Source organism: Ovis aries, chromosome 18, assembly GCF_016772045.2.
Source record: "Ovis aries strain OAR_USU_Benz2616 breed Rambouillet chromosome 18, ARS-UI_Ramb_v3.0, whole genome shotgun sequence".
NCBI classification, from domain to species: domain Eukaryota; kingdom Metazoa; phylum Chordata; class Mammalia; order Artiodactyla; family Bovidae; genus Ovis; species Ovis aries.
The window spans coordinates 29,345,404-29,369,474 of NC_056071.1; the positions used below are offsets into that span (position 1 = coordinate 29,345,404).

The window sequence follows — 24,071 nt, forward strand, 5'->3', positions numbered from 1 at the left end:
AGCTCCCTGGTGGTTCAGTGGTTAAGATTCATCGGGTGCAGACTGGATCCCTGGTCAGAGGACTAAGATCCCACATGCCTTGAGGCCAAAACACATAACGTAAACCAGAAGCAGTATTGTAACAAATTCAATAAAGACTTTAAAATACTTTAAAATTTTTCTTTAAAAAAAAAAGAGCACATACAGTTCGTAATAAATTAAAACAAAGGTAAACAGGTGAGTTAAGACAAACAAAACTAAAAAAATGAAGTGACCTTGTTACCTAAAGAAAATCCTTACTCTTACTATTACTTCATTACCCACTAACAGTTGTAGTTCACCTTAGTTCACAAAGTACTTTCACAGGTTTCTCCAGCTCCCTAACTAGGTTAATTCTCTCCCCCAATACATATTCCCGAAAGACCCTATACACCTTTCACGATCACTCTTAAGATAATGCGTAAATGTCTGTTTTCCCCAGTCTGTTTGCAAGGCACTGGTCAGGGACTAGGTCTATCTCAGGAGAAGGCAATGGTGACCCACTCCAGTACTCTTGCCTAGAAAATCCCATGGATGGAGGAGCCTAGTGGGCTGCAGTCCATGGGGTCTCGATGAGTTGGACACGACTGAACACCTTTACTTTTACTTTTCACTTTCATGCACTGGAGAAGGAAATGGCAACCCACTCCAGTGTTCTTGCCTGGAGAATCCCAAGGACGGGGGAGCCTGGTGGGCTGCCGTCTATGGGGTCGCACAGAGTCGGACATGACTGAAGCGACTTAGCAGCAGGAGCAGTGGCCGGTCTGTCTCACTCTCCATTGTAAACTCAGTATCCATCTTTGAGTTTGATACATAGTGGGCATCCTGTGAATGTTTAGTAACTAAGAGAGGTTTCCCCCAAAATGATCAAAAACTAAAAAGCAACCATTTTTCTGTCATTGATAACTCAATTATTTAAGTACTTTAATATGTGTGTCTACCAAGAACAGTATGCAAAGGTGCTAAATCACTAGAGATACCCTATCATACTTTTTTTTTTCCACAAATTTTTGGCTGCGCTGGGTCTTCGCTGCTAAGGCCGCTTTCTCCAATAGCAGGGGAAACTTTGTTGCAGTGTGCAGGCTTCTCATTGCAGTGGCTTCTCTCCCAGAGCACAGGCTCTAGAGTGCACAGGCTCAGCTGCCCTAAGGCATACGGGATCCTCCCAGACCAGGGACCAAACCAGTGTCCCCTGCATTGGCAGGTGGGCTATTAGCCACTGAACCACCAGGGAAGTCTTCCCACTCCATCATATTTTTAGGGAACTTATCTGAACTTACTGACTAGACTTAGTTCCAAGTAGTAAAGTGAAGTTTTCTTTTACATACTAGCTGCATACCCTTATTAAGTTGACTGGCCTTTTATGAGACAGTATTCTTTTCAAGGATAGGGCTTAAAGAGGTTATCATCTCCCCACCCTTTCAAGGCTAGACTTCTTGAAAACAAAGTCCTTACACACAAACTCTGCTGCCTCACCTCACTCCTAAACCTTTACTCACAGCAAACTGGCTTTCACTTCCACTCAACACTGAATCCAATCTCTTCAAAGTCACCATCAACCTTGGATAGCAAAAGTTCAATCAACACATTTCTGTCCTCTTATTCAGCCTTAACAGTTTTGATCCTGCTTGTTTTTCTGTTCATCAGGAGCAACCAAGGATTGCTGTTGCTGATAAAAAGTCATGTACAACTTCTTTGCAACCCCATGGACTCTAACCTGCCAGGCTCCTCTGTCCACAGGATTATCCCAGCAAGAATGCTGGAGTGGGTTGCCATTTCCTTCTCCAGGGAATTTTCCCGACCCAGGGATCAAATTCACATCTCCCGCATTGCGGCCAGATTTTTTACTGTTGAGCCTGGGAAGCCCCTTTAACTGTATGTTCTTGTAGTGAACTATAACAGGAGTTGGAAGAAAAAAAGTTGGGACCCTAACTCCTTATTTTACCCTTACAAACCTACTCGAAACATGAAGTAGTAAGAATAAACATAATCTACCTCCCCCACCACCTTTGAAAACTAAATGGGGTTATGGTAAATGGGCAGAGGTCTTTTTGTTTAACTCAAAAATTAAAAAGCAGGTACAAACTATAAAATCTTTCAACTTCTACTGAAAAAGACAAATAATATATAATTAATTACTCATCCCTATTTTAACGTAACTTTTGTAATTTAAACATGTATATTACATTTCTGAACTTTAAATTACTTTAACCTCTTTAGTAATAAAATATGGTAGCTTTTAATCATGACTAGAAATGTCATATGACTTTGACTATATTATTAAAAACAGTCAATTTACTTCTCTTTAAAAACAGACAAGACGCTTAAAGTAGACACATTGGCAGCAGCATAATTTTATTTAATTCACCTCATGCAATAAATCTTTCAGTACCACATCAAAGTTGGCTTTCTCGCTTCCTTCAAAAGAAATTAAAATCTGCATGTGAATTACAGAGTTCAAGCTCATTCATCAGTGATAAACCATGGACTCTGAAAATTGTCATGTTCCTTCATACCAGTTTCATAGCTTCTGAATCATAATAGAGATGCCTCCCTGTCTGGGAATGAATATAGTAATAGGCAGATTCAAATACCCTTCAAAGTGTTGCTGTACTCTCTGTGCAAAATATCTCTGTGGTATATTGAAAGTATAAGCCGTTCAGTCATGTCCAACTCTTTGGGACCCCTATGGACTGTAGCCCACCAGGCTCCTCTATCCATGGAGTTTCCCAGACAAGAATACTGGAGCAGGTAGCCATTCCCTTCTCCAGGGAAATCTTTCCAACCCAGGGATGGAATCCAGATCTGCACTGTGAGCAGATTCTTTACCAAATGAGCCACCAGGGCAGTCCCTTTGATATCTTACTAGTCAACAAATCAATCTTAAATGCAAATGAATAAAATAATACTAATAATTCAGATTAATATTCTTGCAAGAATATTAACTACCTATTTTCCTCTTAGTGTGCTCCTCAGCTCTTTGTTTTGGCTGGAAAACACTTTCATTAACAGGTAACACTGAGGAGCCCCCTCCAAAGATGAAGGACTTTGCTCAAGGCCACAGATAAGCCAAAATGGAAAGGTAACTTAGATACCAAATGTCAGTCATTTAACTTACATTCAAACAGCTTAACGTATCTCTTTTCTTTTTTCACTGACTGCAATGAAAAACAAATATAAAATTTACCATCTCAGCCAATTTTAAATATATAGTTTAGTAGTGTTAGCTATATTCACCTTGTCATGTTAACAGCTTAATCTTTTCAATCTTTTAGTAGATTAATCTATTATTAAAAATAAGACTTTGTAGAAATGTATCTTTCTAAATTTATTCAGTTAACTACAGAACAATTTTTTTAAAATTTCTAGAGTACGGAGTCAGATAAGCCATTTTGACTCTAGAGTATCATAAGTGACAGTAAACAGGTCAGACTGAAGGGACTTGCACTTCAGAAATCTGGCACAACTTGACCACCAAAACATTTAACAGTGGTAACGGATTATGGGAAATAGATGGGGAAACAGTGGAAATAGTGTCAGACTTTATTTTTCTGGGCTCCAAAATCACTGCAGATGGTGATTTGTAGCCATGAAATTAAAAGACGCTTACTCCTTGGAAGGAAAGTTATGACCAACCTAGATAGCATATTCAAAAGGAGACATTACTTTGCCAACAAAGGTCCGTCTAGTCAAGGCTATGGTTTTTCCAGTGGTCATGTATGGATGCGAGAGATGGACTGTGAAGAAGGCTGAGTGCCATAGAATTGATGCTTTTGAACTGTGGTGTTGGAAAAGACTCTTGAGAGTCCCTTGGACTGCAAGGAGATCCAACCAGTCCATTCTAAAGGAGATCAGTCCTGGGTGTTCTTTGGAAGGAATGATGCTAAAGTTGAAACTCCAGTACTTTGGCCACCACATGCATAGAGTTGACTCATTGGAAAAGACCCTGATGCTGGGAAAGATTGAGGCCAGGAGGAGAAGGGGACGACAGAGGATGAGATGGCTGGATCACATCACCGACTCGACAGACGTTGAGTTTGAGTGAACTCCAGGAGATGGTGATGGACAGGGAGGCCTGGCGTGCTGTGATTCATGGGGTCGCAAAGAGTCGGACACGACTGAACGACTGAACTGAACTCAATGGATTATAACTTACTGAATGAAGCACGGTTCCATGAGTTCATAAATAATAATACAAGGCTAACAAATGTAGAAGGAACGATGGAATTAGAAAAAAATCACCATTTTACATCACAGTAATCATTTCTCAGGCAAGACGCATCACCAGATAAGACTAGTGAGTGAAAGGCAGATGAGAAAGAGAAGAGTTATAGTCTCAATGTATATCCCCATAAATTAGTTAAAAATCACAAAGGGAGGAGTAGTAATTTGAAAGCAGAGAAACCTGCTGAATAACCCTTTAGCCAAGTAATTAACACCACCAACAATGGAATAAACCAACATTATGAGCCTCCCAGTACGATCCACTGAGAACACAATACCACTTCTGCAAAACTCCTGCCAAAAATACATAACCTGAAACTAATCAGGGGAAATATCAAACGTAAATGGAGGACAGTCAACAAAATAAAAGGCCTGTAGCCTTCAAAAATGCCATTGTCATCAAAGCCAAAGAAAGGCTGAGGAGCTTTCTAACAAAGACTGAAGAGACATGAGAACTAAATGCAAGGCCTGATTCTGGACTATCCTAGACCAGAGTAAGAAATACGCTACAGAAGCAAACTGGTACATACAGAAATGAGCAAACCCCGAGGTCCCACTGCTGAGCATCAGGGAACTATAGTTAATATCCTACGATAAACCATAATGGAAAAGAATATTAAAAAGAATGTATATATAACTGAATCACTTTGCTATATAGCAGAAATTAACACTGTAAATCAATTATACTTCAATTTAAAAACAATACAAAAAATACTGCTACAAATGATTAACAAGACAACTGATAATACATGAATAATATCTGTAGATCAGATAATGCATAGTATTGTATCATTGTTAAACTTGCTGATTTTGCCAATTATACTGTGCCAAAGAATTGATGCTTTTGAACTGTGGTTTTGGAGAAGACTCTTTTGAGAACCCTCTGAATAGCAAGGAGATCTAACCAGTCCATCCTAAAGGAGATCAGTCCTGAATATTCATTGGAAGGACTGATGCTGAAGCTGAAACTGCAATTTGGCCACCTGATGCAAAGAATTGACTCAATGGAAAAGACCCTGATGCTGGGAAAGATTGAAGGCGTGAGAAGGGGACAACAGAGGATGAGATGGTTGAACGGCATCACCAACATGAGTTTGAGTAAACTCCAGGAGTTGACAGGGAGGCCTGGTGTGCTGCAGTCCATGGGGTTGCAAAGAGTCGGACACCACTGAGCAACTGAACTGAACTGAACTGTGGTTATGAAAGGTGCATATTCCTTATTCATAGAAAATACACTAAAAGTTTTAGGAGTAAAGGGCATGTCTGCAATATAATTTCAAATGGTTCAGAAAAATAACAGGCTGTATATATGAAGAGAAATAAAGCCGATGTGCCTAACTGTTGACAGCTGGTGAAATTCAGCAAAGGGTTTTGAGATTTCTTTGTGCTGTTCTTGAAACTTTTCTGAAATTTCTCAATTTTTAAAGCTAAATATGTATGTGTATTTATGTATTCATTCTAGAAGTGTTCCCGCTATTTTCCAATATCCTTGAAATTCAAATCTCTCAGATGTTTCCAATGACTTTCGAGGAGTTACTTTACTTAGCATGACTTCAAATTCTGAAAATAAGTCATAAAGGTCAAAGTCTTTGGCAAACCACAGTAAAGATTTGGAAATACTGTCCATGTATATTGGCAAACTGTGTTTATAGTGATTACTTGTTAGTCGTTCCATTATTTTTTCTGTTGAAGTGAAGTGGCTCAGTCGTGTCCGACTCTTTGTGACCCTGTGGACTGTAGCCTGCCAGCTCCGTCCATGGGATCCTCCAGGCAAGAATACTGGAGTGGGTTGCCATTTCCTTCTCCACAGGATCTTACTGATCCAGGGATAGAACCCAGGTCTCCTGCATTGCAGGCAGACTCCTTACCATCTGAACTACCAGGGAAGTCAAATAACTGAGTCAATAACTATAAAATAACTGACTCCCAAATGCCCCCTCCACAACTATTTCTCTCAGGCCAGACTTCTAACCTGCCCACAAAACTACCTTCTCATTACTGTATACATTAAGAGAGTCACTCTGATACCTGGAACTTTTTCCAAATCGATGACTTTAACTTGTTTATGTCTGGATCCGCTGAGGAAAATGTCTGGGAGAAAGACTGAAGGCTGACCTGAAGGATATGGGTTTGAACTCTGCGTGTATGAGGGGGAGGGGTAACAGAGGGTTGGCGGTGTGTGTTTTTTTTTTTAATGAAACAAAGAATACACAAGAAAAGGACCTACAGATATCTAGAAAGATTGCTAACTATGGAGAAGGTCCCAGCAAGATATAAGAAAATATGCGTGCACAAGAAAAAGTGTAGAAAAAGTACAAAACGACCGGAAAGTTCCTGACCCAAGTTTAGCAATCTTGTCACTTAACCTAACTGAAAATTAGAAAACCTTCAGAATCTACAATATAAATTGTTACTTGACTTGTAACTGGTCAATCTCCAAATACTAGTGTCCCAGAGCGCTAGACAAAAACATACTTTCTATCAATCTTTCTCATAATAGAAAATGTGGTAAACTCATGAGTTGTAACTCATAAAAGCATCAAAAACTTAGCGCTACCAATAGTTCCCCAGCTACTTAACCAACAATCTGCTGGATTTAAAAAAAAAAAAAAAAAAAAAGGCAAATTGGCCAAAGTTGTCAATACAATCACCTAAACTCACCACTGTCCCATTCACCAGAGAGAAGACCAAGTTTCCAAAACCACATCGCCCCTCGCCCCCGGTACTTGACAGTGAGTGGATTCGAGCAGCCATAATGCGCCCAGGGCCCATAATGCGTTCTTTCAGAAACGACACCTTCGAAATTGAACTCAAGTTTTTTATTTTTTACAAGAAGGCATCCCAGCGGCGACATTTTCCTCCCTCGGGTGAAGATTCGCCGGGGACGCAGATGCTCGCTCTCCGCCAAAGGTGGAAAACCTGGCGGCCCAGCAGCGCAAAGAGGAAAGCTGGAGGGCTGGAGAAGGGCTGCGAAGAGGACGCGGAGGGGCAGCGGGTCGTAGGTTCGGTACTCTGAGCTCTGACCTCGACCCCCAGCTGGCGACCCGGAAGGAGGCAAGGGCAGGCCTCAAAACTTTGAACCCGAGCCCCCGTTCAACCTGGGCCTGCCAGCGCGAGGGCCAGCTAGGTCTGGGAATGGCGGTGACCTTCGCCCAGACCTTCACAGGAACAGCAGATTAAGGCCGGGCCGTCACCGGGCTCGGCCCTCCCCGCCCGGACTCACCGCCCGCCGGAACTGCCCAGGAGCCGCGGCTCGGAACATAGCCCCTGCACTGGTTCGCCTCACGGCAGCCGAGAGTCGCCCGAACTGCAAACCCTCCGCGAGTCACTGTAACGCTCGCGAGACGCGGGAACGAGAGCAGGCGCCCCCCAGGCGAGAGGAGAGAGCGCGAGCTTAAGGTTTCTGCCAGCCGATTGGGCGGTCGCGCAACCAATGGGGAGGGCGGAAAGTTAGGGGCTGGACTTGGGAGTAGGACAAAAGTGGAGGTGCGTAAAATAAGGAAAGGCGGGGGCAAAGCGGGCGACAGTGGCTCAGACTGCCTGCCAGTCCCAGGGTGCAGTGTCCAGTTACACTGGACTGATGACGTCACTGTCCTGGCTTCCCAGTCCTCTCGACTAAGTCCTCCGCTCAAGCTCCAGTTATTCGTCTGCCTGTTTATTTGTTTACAGATATTAGTGCGAAGACCTGCAGTATGCTAAACACATTTTTCAGGTCAGGGCAATATAATAAAAGGATGCGTGAATGGTTGACTTCACCAGACTCTGAAGGAAAATGTATCATTACTATTACGGAAGGAATGATTCCTGGAATTGGTGATGTTTGAGCTGGGTTCTAGAAGGAGAACAAACAAGGAGCCCAAACGAGGAAGGAGCAGGACAGGAAGATCCCAGAAGAAGGGGCAGGCTGCTGTGTGCTGCCTTATAGGAGGCAGATTGGGAAATGTCTTGGATTGGGGTGTAACATGCGGCCCCACCCAAGCCCTCTTCTCTCCCTACTCAGGCCCAACCACACCTTGGCTTCAGTGCCCATGACTGCTAAATCTCTCCTGACCTTTGGATCCATTTATCCACTTGGCTACTGGGCAGCTCCTCAGCATGTTTCTCAACACCTCAAATCCACACATTCACAACTGACTGAGCATTCCCATCCAGACTTCATTCTCTGCCTGTATTCTGTTTCTCAAGCAAAGCTTTCCATCTCCCCCCAACGGCTCACGCCAGAACCTGAGGGTCACACTTGACTTGTTCCTTCCTTCGTTTTCTATCCTATCAGTCACTAAATTCTAGCGATTCCACTCCCCAAACAGCTCCCAAATCCACCCAGGACTCTCTTCTACCCCGGTCTGTGTTTACACTGCTTCAGTTGCTTCTTTACTGTTCTCCCTGTTTCCAGGCTTTTCCGCCCTTCAATCCATCTCACACAGCAACCAAAGGGCTCTTTCAAAAGGATGAACAGGTGTTGGATTCCCCTGCTGAATACACTTCAGTGGCTCCCCATTGCTTTTCGAATAAAACGCAACCCCCTTAATGTGAGGTATAAGCCTTGTGTGAGCTGATCCCTTCTTTTACCCCCTTTCCATCTTGCATGGCCATACAGAACTTCCTTTACATCCTCCAATACCCTATTCCCTTCACCTCCCTACTCTCTTCCTCTTTCTTCTCCCATTTATTCCTTCAACTGTTTAATATTAATACCTATTCATTCTTGATATTTCAGCTTGGACTTTCCTCTCCCCCCCCCAACACCACGAGTAACTCTGAATTAAATGTCTCTTCCTTGTGCCCCTATTTTCACCTATACTACTTCCCCTGTATACGGAGGCAGTTGTCACAAGGGTTGTAACAGCCTGGTTACCTGTCTGTCTCACCCATCTGTCTGTAAGACTTATAAAGGCAGAGTCTGTCCTACTTGTTTTTATTAATGTGTCTTCACACATTGCACAGAGCCTGTCTTATAGGAGGTATTCAATCACTATTTGTTGGATGAATTAGCAAATCAATGAGTGGCTTGCTAAAGAGTCTAAACTTTAAGCAGGGGAGTGATACGTTCAGAAATTCTTAGTCCCCAGTTTTGTAAAAAACTACCTTTCCAGCCTTGTCGAGACTACCAACAAATCCCACTGGCTCTACCTTCAAAAGATGTACAAATTCCAGCAAGTTCCACCAACATGTCTTCATTCCTCCACCATGGCTGCCTTCCCTCAGGCCCCTATCGTCTCTCCCCTGGATCATGGCAGGAACCCCTGACTGGTGTTTCTGTTTATACCTATGCCTCCTGAAGTCTCCTCTCCAAGCAGCAGACTAATCATGTCCTCTGCTCAAAGCCCTCCTCTCTACTGCCCCCTGTCACTATGCCCACCGCCCCCCACACTCTGCTGCTCCTTGAACACCCCAAGCAGCTCCCATCTCTGGCCTTTGCGCTCGCATTGTTCCCTCTGGCTGAAATGCTCCTCGTGTGGCTCTGTTTCTCACTTCATTCAGGTCTCTGTTCAACAGCCACGTTTTCCAAAAGATTGACCTTGGCCACCCTACAGAAAACAGTCCCCCTCCCTCTGCACTCTCTGCCATCTCCTTTTCTTTCCTTCTTGGCACTTATCACCATCTAACAGCATACACGTTTCTATTCTTTTGTGTTTCTTGCTAATCTCCTTGCATGGGAATATAAATTCCCTGGAGCAAGAACTTTGAGCCAACAAACATTTGCAGGCCCTATACTTTGCTTGTTCTTGCCTCTGTGTAGACCTGGCAAGACTTCTCCACCTGGCAGATTCCTATGCCACCTTAAACAGGCATTTCTTCTGTAAAGCCTTCCCCAACCCTCCAGGGTGAATGAACCCTTTCCTCTTCTTTACTCTCCTGGTTCTATGACCATAACTTGAACATCAGTTACATCTACTTAGAACACGTCTGCACCCACCTGGTGGGCTGGAGCTGCGGACCCCCTCTGGGAGTCCGCATGTAGGAGCTGCCATTCAGTACTCCCTGTATCACTGCGTTGCCTCCCAACCCAGTTTCACAATCGGACAGTCCTGTGGAAGTGGAAAGAAGAGGGCAGGGTGCTTTAGGTAAAAACTGAAAGGAGTATTTTACTAAAAATGATGTGGAAAAATTGGTACGCAAACCACCCTCCTTCCCTGCCTTCACACCCATGACAAAGCAAAACACAAAAGAGAAGAGAGGCTTCCCCACCCCCATCCCACCTCCACCCTCGCTGGGGCAGCTTTGGCACCACCCAGGCTCCAGTGAATCAGCAGCAGCTGTGCCCAGCAGAGGCGCGCAATGTCCACGGGGACAAGGTGGTTCCTGGCAGAGCAGAACCAAAACCAGGGAAAAGGCAGAAAACTGCCCAAGTCTGTGATGACTGACCAGAGCTGCTCATGGAGTGGTGGCCAGTTCTATGTTCACAAGCCGGTCAGCAACCACCGAAAAACATGTGCACTGAAACATCTATCTTAGAGGACTTCCCCTGCAGATATTTGGGTGTCTGTCTTTCCCCCTCAGTTATGAGCTGCTTTTGTGGCAAGACCCAGTCAATAGCTTTTGGTATCTGGTTCATGTTTACTGAGTGGTTGTAGAAATGTTTGTCCAAAGAGAAAAGGGAGGATGGGAAAGGTGAGGAGAGGGAGAAAGGAGTTGCCACAGTCAAACCCTGCAGTCTCCACAGTCAACCTCCAGTCTCCGAAAAAACACCTCACCTCACCTCTTTCCCCCCCACAGGCCAGTTTCAGGAGCAGCTTCTCTAGGATTTCTGGTGAAAACTTAAAAGAGGAGCGTTAGTGGGATGAATTACAGCCCCAGCTGCGGCAGCTCTCTGGGGGCCACACCTGGTACTCACCATCTCCTTCCTCGTCAGCCATGCAAAGTTCCTCTACCCTCAGCTGGCACCTCTTCTGGGCTCAGTGGTCACCTGCTGATCCAAGCCCCTGACCACTGGCCCTTCCTAGCCCAGGGTAGTTGCATTTGTCCATTTATTGTCACGACTGGGCAAGAGAGTACTGAGAAGCACCCACGTGGGTCACTCTTGGCCAGGATGATGACTCTGCTTCTAGCCTGCTGGTCCTTGCATACAAGTGCCCTGAATGCCCAAGTGGCATCTGTAGCTAAATACTTCAATGGAAGTAAATACTCCGGGAAGTAAATAAATACTCTGGGCTGTGAGGCCTGGAAGCTGAAGCTCCTCAAGAGCTCACAAGAGTGATGGTTAAGTAGGTCCCTCCCGCTTCCACCCCTTGTTTCCTGGACTTACATGTTCTTCTTACAGGGGGCACAGCACCATATAAAGGTCTGTGATTCAAGATGCAGATGCAACATTAATACCAGCTATGGAAGCATAAAGGGCCAAATAGCAGTACTGCTGGGACTACAGCCTGGATCTGATATAAAGTCTTTTTGTTCCCTGAGCTAACCACCTTTTGTCCATCTGACTGAGTTAGTGAGATGTCATTGATGTAACGGAGCAGTGTGGTGTTTTGCAGGGTGTCTAAATGGTCTTGATCTCTTAGGCTGTCTTACTATAGAAGCTGAAAATTAACATAGCTCTGGAGTAAAGTTATAAATGTATAACATTGACATTCCATGTGAATGCATACCGTTTCTGATCTACTTTCCTCAGACGCATAGAAAAGAACTTATTCACCAAAGCAATGTCCACATAAAGTGCAGCTGAGGCTCTGTTCTTTTGCTCCAGCTAAGATACCCAAACTGGTGTGGTGGCTGCAGGAGGACGACTCCTCAGGTGGGTTTGGGGTCCACAGTCACCCGCCGGGTTTAGTCTGGTGTCTTCAGGGATAGTACTGATGAATTGATTGGAAAAATGATGAGAATCCTTTAGAGTCTTAAAGGTTGCTTCATTGTATTCTGCCAAGGAAGCCCTCCAACTTTTACACAGATTTTAAATTACCTGTTCATCACTCCTACTTTTTTATATTTTTTTTTTCTAGGGCATCAGTAGAGCTTAGCAATTGCCACCCAATGCCATTGTCTGATAGTAACTATTTCCCCGGTTTCTCTCAAGTGCCTAGCATATTCCCTTCCACAAGCAAAGCATCCCAATTCACCACCAGTGAAAGCTGTAACAACTGCACCACTACTTTATGTAAAGGGTTATCTGCATTCCAGCTACTGGCAGTGAGAGGGGCCTCAGAACTGGTCTAGCAAAGAGTAATACAGCTCCAAAACTGCATCTCATCTCCTGCTTTCTCAGACCACTCCACTTGCAATAGAAACACATTCCTGTTTCTTTTGGAAGCAGGCTCTGAGACAAGTTTTAAGTACCTGACGACTGTTGGGAGGGGGTGCCCTTAAGATCCACATCTGTGTAAAGGATGAACCAGAAAGAATGGGACAGAGGGAAAAACTGGGCAGACATGCAACCTGAACAACAATCCAGTGGAATGTGAATTATTCTGTTATTGAATTAGATGGTAAGGCATTGTTTATTATGCAATAACACTATTGCCATGCTCAAAGAATACAGTATATATCAACATTAACAGACTAACCGCATTCCTGTCAACCCACAGGAGAACAATCATCAGAAAAAATAGAAAATTAAAAATGGAATGTATCATCTGCAGTATTTAAAACTGAATAGCTCATTACATCAGAATTTCTTCACAAGTGCAAAGAATGAAAACAAATCTGCAACCAAAGTAAATTTCTGAGTGGCTCATTTGTTCACCAACCACAGAAAACTGTTTTACTGATATTGAGTTAATTAAATTTGGCTTGATTGTACCAACTGACAAAATGTGTCCTAAGAAAATTAGCTTGCTTACTACAGTTAGATTTGGGGATAGAAGAAATGAGGGCATGAAAAACAACTTCAATAATCAATTAAAAACCAAGGTAAATTATTTCAAGTAGTCTTCCTCAGCTTTGGATGAGTAAACAGGTATTATTAATGATAATGTTCAGTTTGTCTTATTTATTCAAGGAGTCAGAGCCAAGTTTGAAATGACTGCAGAAGGCCTCTGTGAATCATTTGAATGAACAGGCTAGTTCCTAAGAAGCTGAGTAAACAAATCAGTACAAGCTGAAGTGGAATCTGCTATGATGCGTTACAGCTTATGGTGGCAAAAACACGTGTGAAGCAGAAAAAGGCTTAGACAAATTTAAAAACTTATGAAAATATAAGGTGTTCCTGTAGTTATTCACTGTATTATTTGTCAGCAGATATTTCACTGAAAATATTTTGAATCTATCATTTCTCATTGTCTCCATGTCAATGGTGAAATTCATTCACTCATGGACTCTTATCAATTCTGTGATTGTTTATTCTTTTTTTTTATTTTTTAAATTATGTAAGTGTGATAACACAATTACAGGAGACTTGGAAAATACAGAACAAAGTTGCATCTAGTTCCACTCTATATTACAATTTTTAAGTAGATAAATTAAGGTTTTTAGTTGGAGTTTCAATATCAACTGTCAAAAATTAATAGAATGAATAGACAGAAAAGTAAGAGGATATAGTAGACCTGAAAAGCACTATGAACCAATTCAACATAATTAAGATTTATACAATTTTCACACAACAGTAGGATACAAATTCTATTCAAGTTCCCATAGGCTATAAACTTGGAGACACTGGAACATCAGTTCTGTGAATTATTTTTTTTTGGGTCTGAAATAGAAGCTGAATATTCCAACTTGTTGTACTACATAGCACTTTGACAGTTTAGAAGTGGTCAGGATTTATTGTGATTTTTAACTCAGGAACTAGATTGAAATTGTACTCAAATGTTTATAACAGCTTATTATCACATCCCCAAATGGGAAATAACCCATTAAATGCCTATTAACTGGTGAATGAATTAACAAATCATGGTCTATTGTATTCCACTCTATGGACTGAATTGTGTTCCCCCCAAATTTATATATTGAAGCCCAGTTTGATAGATTTGAAGATAGGACCTTTGAAAGATAATATGGATCAGAGGAGGTCATGGAGGTGGGGAACTGGTTGTGAGATTACTGCATCCCTCCTTTCTCCCCCATTTGAGGACAGAGAGAAGGCAGCTGTCTGCCAGCCAGGCTTTGCAGAACCCTACCACAATGGCACCTTGGTCTTGGACTTCCAAAACTGTGAGAAAATATATTTCTGTTGTTTAAGCCTCTAGTCTGTGGTGTTTTATGGTAACCCAAGCTGCTGCTGCTGCTGCTAAGTTGCTTCAGTCGTGTCTGACTCTGTGCGACCCCAGAGATGGCACCCACCAGGCTGCACCATCCCTGAGATTCTCCAGGCAAGAACACTGGAGCGGGTTGCCATTTCCTTCTCCAATGCAGGAAAGTGAAAAGTGAAAGTGAAGTCGCTCAGTCATGTCCAACTCAGCGACCCCACGGACTGCAGCCTACCAGGCTCCTCCGTCCATGGGATTTTCCACGCAAGAGTACTGGAGTGGGGTGCCATTGCCTTCTCCGAACCCAAGCTAAGTATGATCTATTAGATTCTGTTGTAACACAATAAAAAAGACATACTATTGATACACACAGCAACATGAGAGAATATCAAAAACATTATGCTAAGTGACAGAAGTCAGACACAAAAGACATATGATTCCATTTATATGGCAGTCTGTAAAAGGCAAAACTAAAGGGACAAAAAGCAGATAAGTGGTTTCCAAGAGCTGGAATAGAGGGTGGAGACTAAAGGCAAATGGGCATGAGGGAACTTATCAGTGAGATGAAAGTGTTCTGTATTTTGACTGTGGTGTGTATGTGTATATATATATATATATACATATATATATATACATACATAATGTGGTATATATATAGTATCTGTCTATATATAATGTCTGTCTACATTTATCAAAACTCAAAAAACAGAACATTTCAAATTGGCGAATTTAATTGTATGTGAATTTGACCTCAATAAAGCTGATTAAAACCCATCCACACACACATACAGCAGGTCACCAGGTTGAATCCTCTGCTCATACAATTTACAACCACGGTGGTATGGTCACTCGTTTAGAGTCAGACATCCTGGAGTGTGAAGTCAAGTGGACCTTAGGAAGCATTATTGCTAACAAAGCTGATGGAGGTGATGGAATTGCAGCTGAGCTATTTAAAATACTAAAAGATGATTCTGTTAAAGTGTTGCACTCAATATGTCAGCAAATCTGGAAAACTCAGCAGCGGCCACAGGACTGGAAAAGGTCAGTTTTCATTCCAGTCCCAAAGAAGGGCAGTGCAAAAGAATGCTCAAACTACTGGACATTTGTGCTCATTTCCCATGCTAGCAAGGTTATGCTCAAAATCCTTCAAGCTAGGCTTCAGCAGTACATGAACTAAGAACTTCCAGATGTACAAGCTGTATTTAGATAAGGCAGAGGAACCAGCAATCAAATTGCCAACGTTTGTTGGATCATAGAGAAAACAAAGGAATTCTAGAAAAACATCTACTTCTGCTTCACTGACTACAAGAAATCCTTTGACTGTGACTGTAGATCACAACAAACTGAAAATTCTTCAAAAGATGGGAATATTAGACTACCTTCCAGTCTCCTGAGAAACCTGTATTCAGGTCAAGAAGCAACTGTTAGAACTGAACATGGAACAATGGACTGGTTCCAAAGAGAAAGGAGTAGGACAAGGCAGTATATATTGTCACCCTGTTTATTTAACTTATATGCAGAGTATATTATGTGAAATGCCAGGCTGGATGACTCACAAGCTGGAATCAAGTTTGCCAGGAGAAATATCAGCAACCTCAGATATCCAGATGATACTACTCTAATGGCAGGACTGAAGCTGACGCTGAAACTCCAGTATTCTGGTCATCTGATGTGAATAGCTGACACAATGGAAAATTCCCTGATGCTGGGAAAGACTGAGGGCAGAAGGAGAAGAGGGTGGCAGAGGATGAGATGCCTGGATGGCATCACTGATGCAATGGACGTGAACTTGGGCAAACTTCAGAAGTTGCTGAGGGACAGAGAGGCCTTGTGTGCTGCAGTCCATGAGTTTGCAAAGAGTTGGAAACAACTGGGCTACTGAACAACAACAACAACGGCAGAAAGGAAAGAGGAACTAAAGAGTCGCATGATGAAAGTGAAAGAGGACAGTGAAAAAATTTGACTTAAAACTCAACATTCAAAAAACCAAGACCATAGTAACTGGTCCCATCAGTTTAGCTCAATTCAGTTGCACAGTCATGTCCGACTCTTTGCGACCCCACGAATCGCAGCAGCCAGGCCTCCCTGTCCATCACCAACTCCCGGAGTTTACTCAAACTCATGTCCATTGAGTCGGTGATGAGATCCAGCCATCTCATCCTCGATCGTCCCCTTCACCTCCTGCCCCCAATTCCTCCCAGCATCAGAGTCTTTTCCAATGAGTCAACTCTTTGCATGAGGTGGCCAAAGTATTTCGAGTTTCACTTCAGCATCATTCCTTCCAAAGAACACCCAGGACTGATCTCCTTTAGGATAGACTGGTTGGATCTCCTTGCAGTCTAAGGGACTCTCCAGAGTCTTCCTCCAACACCACAGTTCAAAAGCATCAATTCTTCGGCGCTCAGCTTTCTTCACAGTCCAAGTCTCACATCCATACATGACGACTGGAAAAACCATAGCCTTGACTAGACGGACCTTTTTTGGCAAAGTAATGTCTCTCCTTTTGAATATGTTATCTAGGTTGGTCATAACTTTCTTTCCAAGGAGTAAGCGTTTTTTAATTTCATGGCTGCAATCACCATCTGCCGTGATTTTGGAGCCCCCCAAAATAAATTCTGACACTGTTTCCACTGTTTCCCCATCTATTTCCCATGAAGTGATGGGACCAGATGCCATGATCTTAGTTTTCTGAATGTTGAGCATTAAGCCAACTTTTTCACCCTCCTCTTTCACTTGCATCAAGAGGCTCTTTAGTTCCTCTTCACTTTCTGTCATAAGGGTGGTGTCATCTGCGTATCTGAGGTTATTGATATTTCTCCCGGCAATCTTGATTCCAGCTTGTGTTTCTTCCAGTCCAGCGTTTCTCATGATGTACTCTGCATAGAAGTGAAATAAGCAGGGTGACAATATACAGCCTTGACATACTCCTTTTCCTGTTTGGAACCAGTCTGTTGTTCCATGTCCAGTTCTAACTGTTGCTTCCTGACCTGCATACAGGTTTCTCAAGAAGCAGATTAGGTGGTCTGGTATTCCCATCTCTTTCAGAATTTTCCACAGCTTATTGTGATCCACACAGTCAAAGGCTTTGGCATAATCAATAAAGCAGAAATAGATGTTTTTCTGGAACTCTCTTGCTTTTTCCACGATCCAGCGGATACTGGCAATTTGATCTCTGGTTCCTCTGACTTCTCTAAAACCAGCTTGAACATCTGGAAGTTCACGGTTCACGTATTGCTGAAGCCTGGCTTGGAGAATTTTGAGCATTACTTTACTAGTGGGTGAGATAAGTGCAATTGTGCAGTAGTTTGAGCATTCTTTGACATTGCCTTTCTTTGGGATTGGAATGAAAACTGACCTTTTCCAGTCCTGTGGCCACTGCTGAGTTTTCCAAATTTGCTGGCATATTGAGTGCAGCACTTTGACAGCATCATCTTTCAGAATTTCAAACAGCTCAACTGGAATTCCACCACTTCCACTAGCTTTGTTCGTAGTGATGTTTTCTAAGGCCCACTTGACTTCTCATTTCAGGATGTCTGGCTCTAGGTGAGTGATCACACCATCATGATTATCTGGATCGTGAAGCTCTTTTTTGTACAGTTCTTCTGTGTATTCTTGCCACCTCTTCTTAATAGCTTCTGCTTCTGTTAGGTCCATACCATTTCTGTCCTTTATCGAGCCCATCTTTGTATGAAATGTTCCCTTGGTATCTCTAATTTTCTTGAAGAGATCTCTAGTCTTTCCCATTTTGTTCTTTTCCTCTATTTCTTTGCATTGATCGCTGAGGAATGCTTTCTTATCTCTCCTTGCTATTCTTTGGAACTCTCCATTCAAATTGGGAATATCTTTCCTTTTCTCCTTTGCTTTTCACTTCTCTTCTTTTCACAGCTATTTGTAAGGCCTCCGACAGCCATTTTGCTTTTTTGCATTTCTTTTCCATGGGGATGGTCTTGATCCCTGTCTCCTGTACAATGTCACAAACCACCGTCCATAGTTCATCAGGCACTCTGTCTATCAGATCTAGTCCCTTAAATCTATTTCTCCTTTCCACTGTATAATCATAAGGGATTTGATTTAGGTCATACCTGAATGGTCTAGTGGTTTTCCCTACTTTCTTCAAAGTGAAAGAGGACAATGAAAAATTTTGACTTAAAACTCAACATTCAAAACCATGATCATAGCAACCAGTCCCATCACTTCATGGCAAATAGGAGAAAAAGTAGAAGCGGTGACAGATTTTATTTTCTTGGGCTCTGAAATCACTGTGGATGGTGACAGCAGCCATGAAATTTGAAAATGCTTGCTTCTTGGAAGATAAATTATGACAAACCTAGACAGCATACTAAAAAGCAGAGACATAGCTTTGCCAACAAAGGTCCATATAATGAAACCTATGGTTCTTCCAGTAGTCACGTACGGATGTGAGAGTTGGACCATGCTGCTGCTGCTACTAAGTCGCTTCAGTCATGTCCGACTCTGTGCCACCCCATAGACAGTAGCCCACCAGGCTCCCCCATCCCTGGGATTCTCCAGGCGAGAACACTGGAGTGGGTTGCCATTTCCTTCTCCAATGCATGAAAGTGAAAAGTGAAAGTGAAGTCACACAGTCATGTCCCACTCTTCGCGACCCCATGGACTACCAGGCTCCTCCGCCTATGGGATTTTCCAGGCAAGAGTACTGCAGCGGGTTACCATTGCCTTCTCCAAGTTGGACCATAAAGAAGGTTGAATGCTAAAGAATTGATGCTTTCAAGCTGCAGTGCTGGAAAAGACTCTTGAGAGTCTCTTGTACTGCAAGAGATCAAACCAGTCAATCCTAAAGGAGATCAACGTTGAATATTCATTGAAAGGACTGATGCGTAAGCTGAAGTTCCATTACTTTGGCCACCTGCTGTGAAGAACCAACTCATTAGAAAAGACCCTGATGCTGGGAAAGATTGAAAGCAGGAGGAGAAGAGGGTGGCAGAGGATAAGATGGTTGGATGGCATCACTGACTCAGCAGACATGAACCTGAGCAAACTCCAGGAGGTAGTGGAAAGAGCTGGACATGACTCAGAGGCTGAACAACAAAGCTGATTAAAATTCATCTATCACACATACGGCAGGTCACCAGATTGAACCCTCTGCTTATACAATTTACAATCAGGATGTTGATGCCAATGTAAATTGCAACATTTCTTTTTGTAATCTGACTGACAACCTACATTCAACCCATCAGTAAATTCTTGGGCTTTAGCCTTCTGCTTCCACTCTAGTCTAAGCCACTGTCATCTCATCCTGGGGTTATTGAAGCAACCTCCTAACTAGTCTCTGGGTCTCTGCCCTTGCCTTCAAAGGCAATTCTCAGAACAGTGATCCTCTTAAAACATAAAGCGCATTTCATCACCCCTGTTCAATTGCTTCCATCATGCTGGGGAAACATTCCAAAGCTCTGCAGAGCCCTCCTTGATCTGGACTCTCCAATTTATTGGATGGCCAAAAAGTTCCTTTGTTTTTTTTAGTACAAGTAAAAGACACATTTTTCATTGTCATCAAGAACTTTATTGAACAACATATCCACCATTTTGTTCTACTCCGCATGTATGTGCGCAGTCATTCAGTTGGGTCTGGCTCTCTGTGACCCCATGGACAGAGGAGATGCCCAGGCGCCTCTGCCCATGGTATTCCAGGCAAGAATACTGGAGTGGGGTTGCCATTTCCTCCTCCAGGGGATCTTTCCAACCCAGGGATCAAACCTCCATCTGTTATGTCTCCTGCAGATGCTTCACCACTGTGCCATCTGGGAAGCCCTTTTTTCCATTACCCTCTGTCATTTTTCAGGCAACTTCATAATTCCATCTTCCCAAAGCTTTTTATCTTTTTGAGCAAAGAACTGTTCTGTGCCTTTAACAGTCTTTCAGGAAGTTGGAATTTTTTCCATTAAGAGAATTTTTTAAAGACTGAAATAAATGGACATCTGAAGGGGCAATGTCTGGTGAATACTGTTGATGAGTCAGAACTTTCCAGCCAAGTTGTAATGGTTTTTCCCTGGTCATCAAACATGCGGTCTTGCTTATCCTAACGGAAGACTGTGCATTTTCTGCTGACTAATTTTGGGCACTTTTTGTCAAGTGATGCCTTCAGCTGATTTAATAGGGTGCAGTACTTGTTGGAAGTAACCTTTTGGTTTTCCAGAAGGAGCTCATAACAAAGGACTCCCTTCCAGTCCCACCATATATACAACATCACATTCTTTGGCTGAAGACTGGCCTTTGGTATAGTTGATGGTAGTTCATTTCACTTGCCCCATGACCCTTCTGCTCCACATTACTGTGCAGTATCTACTTTTCATCACCCATCATAATCTATTTTTAAAAACAGAATGTTTTGTTATGTTTAAGTAGAGAACTGCATGCAGAAACATCATCAAGAAGGTTTTTTTTTTTTTTTTTTTTTGCTTAACTTACATGGAAGCCAAACATCAAAGTGATTAACATAACCAAGCTGGTGCACATGATTGTCAATGCTTGATTTGGATATTTTAATAAATAATTTTAACTATTTATTTTGGCTATGCTGGGTCTTTGTTGCTGCTCTTTTGGTTTGTTTAGATTTTAACAGCTTTCTTGAGATATAATTATATACCATTTCATGTATATAAAATTTTTAGCATATTCACAGAGTTGTACAAGCCACAGTTAAATTTAGAATATTTTCGTCACTTCCAAAAGAAACCTCATACTCTTAGGCTATCAAATCCTAATTATCCCATACCACCAGCACTGAGAAATGACTGATCCACTTTTTATCTATGAGTTTGCCTATTATTTCAATGTCTTGCATTGAAAAAGCTAGAGAGTTCCAGAAAAATGTCTATTTCTGATTTATTGACTATGCCAAAGCCTTTGACTATGTGGATCACAATAAACTGTGGAAAATTCTGAGAGAGTTGGGCATACCAGACCACCTGACCTGCCTCTTGAGAAACCTGTATGCAGGTCAGGAAGCAACAGTTAGAACTGGACATGGAACAAAAGACTGGTTCCAAATAGGAAAAGGAGTATGTCAAGGCTGTATATTGTCACCCTGCTTATTTCACTTATATGCAGAGTACATCAGGAGAAACACTGGGCTGGAGGAAGCACAAGCTGGAATCAAGATTGCCAGGAGAAATATCAATAACCTCAGATATGCAGATGACACCACCCTTATGGCAGAAAGTGAAGAAGAACTAAAGAGCCTCTTGATGAAAGTGAAAGAGAAGAGTGAAAAAGTGGGCTTAAAGCTCAACATTCAGAAAACTAAGATCATGGCATCTGGTCCCATCAATTCATGGCAAATAGATGGGGAAACAGTGGGTGACTTTACTTTTCTGGGCTCCAAAATCACAGCAGATGGTGACTGCAGCCACGAAATTACAAGACACTTACTCTTTGGAAGGAAAGTCGTGACCAACCTAGATAGCATATTCAAAATCAGAGACATTACTTTGCCAACAAAGGTCTGTCTAGTCAAGGCTATGGTTTTTCCAGTCGTCATGTATGGATGTGAGACTTGGACTGTGAAGAAAGCTGAGCGCCGAAGAATTGATGCTTTTGAACTGTGGTGTTGGAGAAGACTCTTGAGAGTCCCTTGGAGGAAATCCAGCCAGTCCATCCTAAAGGAGATCAGTCCTGGTTGTTCATTGGAAGGACCGATGTTGAAGCTGAAACTCCAAAACTTTGGCCACTTGATGAGAAGAGCTGAATCATTTTAAAAGACCCTGATGCTGGGAAAGATTGAGGGCAGGAGGAGAAGGGGACGACAGAGGATGAGATGGTTGGATGGCATCACTGACTCGATGGACATGGGTTTGGGTGGACTCAGGAGTTGTGATGGACAGGGAGGCCTGGCGTGCTGCAATTCATGGGGTCAAAAAGAGTCCGACATGACTGAGTGACTGAACTGAACAGAAGTTGCCTATTATGGACACTTTGTATAAATGTAATCATAAAATCTGCTGCCTTTTGTGACTTGGTATATACTTAGGATTAGAATTTGTAACTTTGTGTATCCATTTAAGAAACTGCCAGGCTATTTTCCAAAGTGACTACCCCATTTTATGTTCCCACCAGCCGTGTGTTATTGCACTCTGATTTCCACATCTCTGTTACATTCCATTATTTGTGGCCTTTGCTGTGTTGCCACAATACAAAAATTGCACCATGCTCCTGGGTCCAGTTTGAGCCATAGGTTGTTATTGACCTTATGTTATTGTTTAGTACGTAATACATGAGACACTCACCACCCCAAATGAACTGTATACTCCTTTAAGGTAGATTCCATGTCTTATCTTATTCATATCTCCTCCATCATATGGTGAAATGCTAGGCATGCAACAGGTGCTCATTAAATATACATTGATTGTCTGAAGAAATAACAATAAGTTGGCAGCAATCATGAAAGGAGAAAAAAATGAAATAGAGGAAAGAAGAAGGAAAGGGAAAAAGTCAAGGAGATTAAAGGAAGGAAGGAGTTTGGGGTGACAGGGAAAGTTAGAACCAAATCATTTGAATTTTAAATGTTATACTGAAAGGTCAGGCATCAAAAAGTTCATTCTTTTGCTTCTCCTTGAAAAAGCAACTTTCTTGTTGTAAGGTTTCCACATGCAAAAGAATGAAGTTAGAGCCCTTCCTCACACCATATGCAAATATTAACTCAAAATGGGCCATGGAGAGATGGTGTGAATAAGGTCCTAGGGCTTCTGGAAGACCCTGACTAGGCCCTGTAACTGAAGAGCCAAACGGTGGCCAGTCCACCTAGAGCAGTTTGTAGGGAGCTGTGACTGGGGTGAGGTGGTGTTTAGCTAGATGATATAGCTGTCAACTGGACAGAATTTTTTTGTTCAGTTCAGTCACTCAGTCGTGTCGGACTCTTTGTGACCCCATGAACTGCGGCACGCCAGGCCTCCCTGTCCATCACCAACTCCTGGAGTCCACCCAAACCCATGTCCATCGAGTCAGTGATGCCATCCAACCATCTCATCCTCTGTCGTCCCCTTCTCCTCCTGCCCTCAACCTTTCCCAGCATCAGGGTCTTTTCAAAGGAGTCAGCTCTTTGCATCTGTTGGCCAAAGTATTGGAGTTTCAGCTTCAATATCAGTCCTTCCAATGAACACCCAGGACTGATCTCCTTTAGGATGCACTGGTTGGATTTCCTTGCAGTCCAAGAGACTCTCAAGAGTCTTCTCCAACACCACAGTTCAAAAGCATCAGTTCTTTGGTGCTCAGGTTTCTTTATAGTCCAACTCTCATATCCACACATGACCGCTGGAAAAACCATAGCCTTGACTAGACAGACCTTTGTTGACAAAGTAATGTCTCTGATTTTGAATATGCTGTCTAGGTTGGTCATAACTTTCCTTCCAAGGAGTAAGCATTTTTTAATTTCATGGCTGCAGTCACCATCTGCCATGATTTTGGAGCCCAGAAAAATAAAGTCACCCACTGTTTCCACTGTTTCCCCATCTATCTGCCATGGAGTGATGGGACTGGATGCCATGATCTTCGTTTTCTGAATGTTGAGCTTTAAGCCAACTTGTTCACTCTCCTCTTTCGCTTTCATCAAGAGGCTTTTTAGTTCTTCTTCACTTTCTGCCATAAGGGTGGTGTCATCTGCATATCTGAGGTTATTGATATTTCTCCTGGCAATCCTGATTCCAGCTTGTGCTTCCTCCAGCCCAGGATTTCTCA

At 42.7% G+C, this 24,071-nt stretch overlaps 1 protein-coding gene across 2 annotated transcripts in view; it reads right to left on the minus strand.

Moving 5' to 3' along the window:
* Window positions 1-7,574, minus strand: part of ETFA (electron transfer flavoprotein subunit alpha) — a 76,009-nt gene extending 68,435 nt beyond the window's left edge. For both annotated transcript variants that reach the window (XR_009597234.1, XM_004017826.6), the window contains exon 1: window positions 7,466-7,574. Coding sequence is in view for 1 of the 2 variants with exons in the window: in XM_004017826.6 (XP_004017875.1) it covers window positions 7,466-7,504 (39 nt within the window). In the remaining variant the exon portion in view is untranslated. The remainder of the gene's footprint in view (window positions 1-7,465) is intronic.
* Window positions 7,575-24,071: the final 16,497 nt, after the last annotated feature.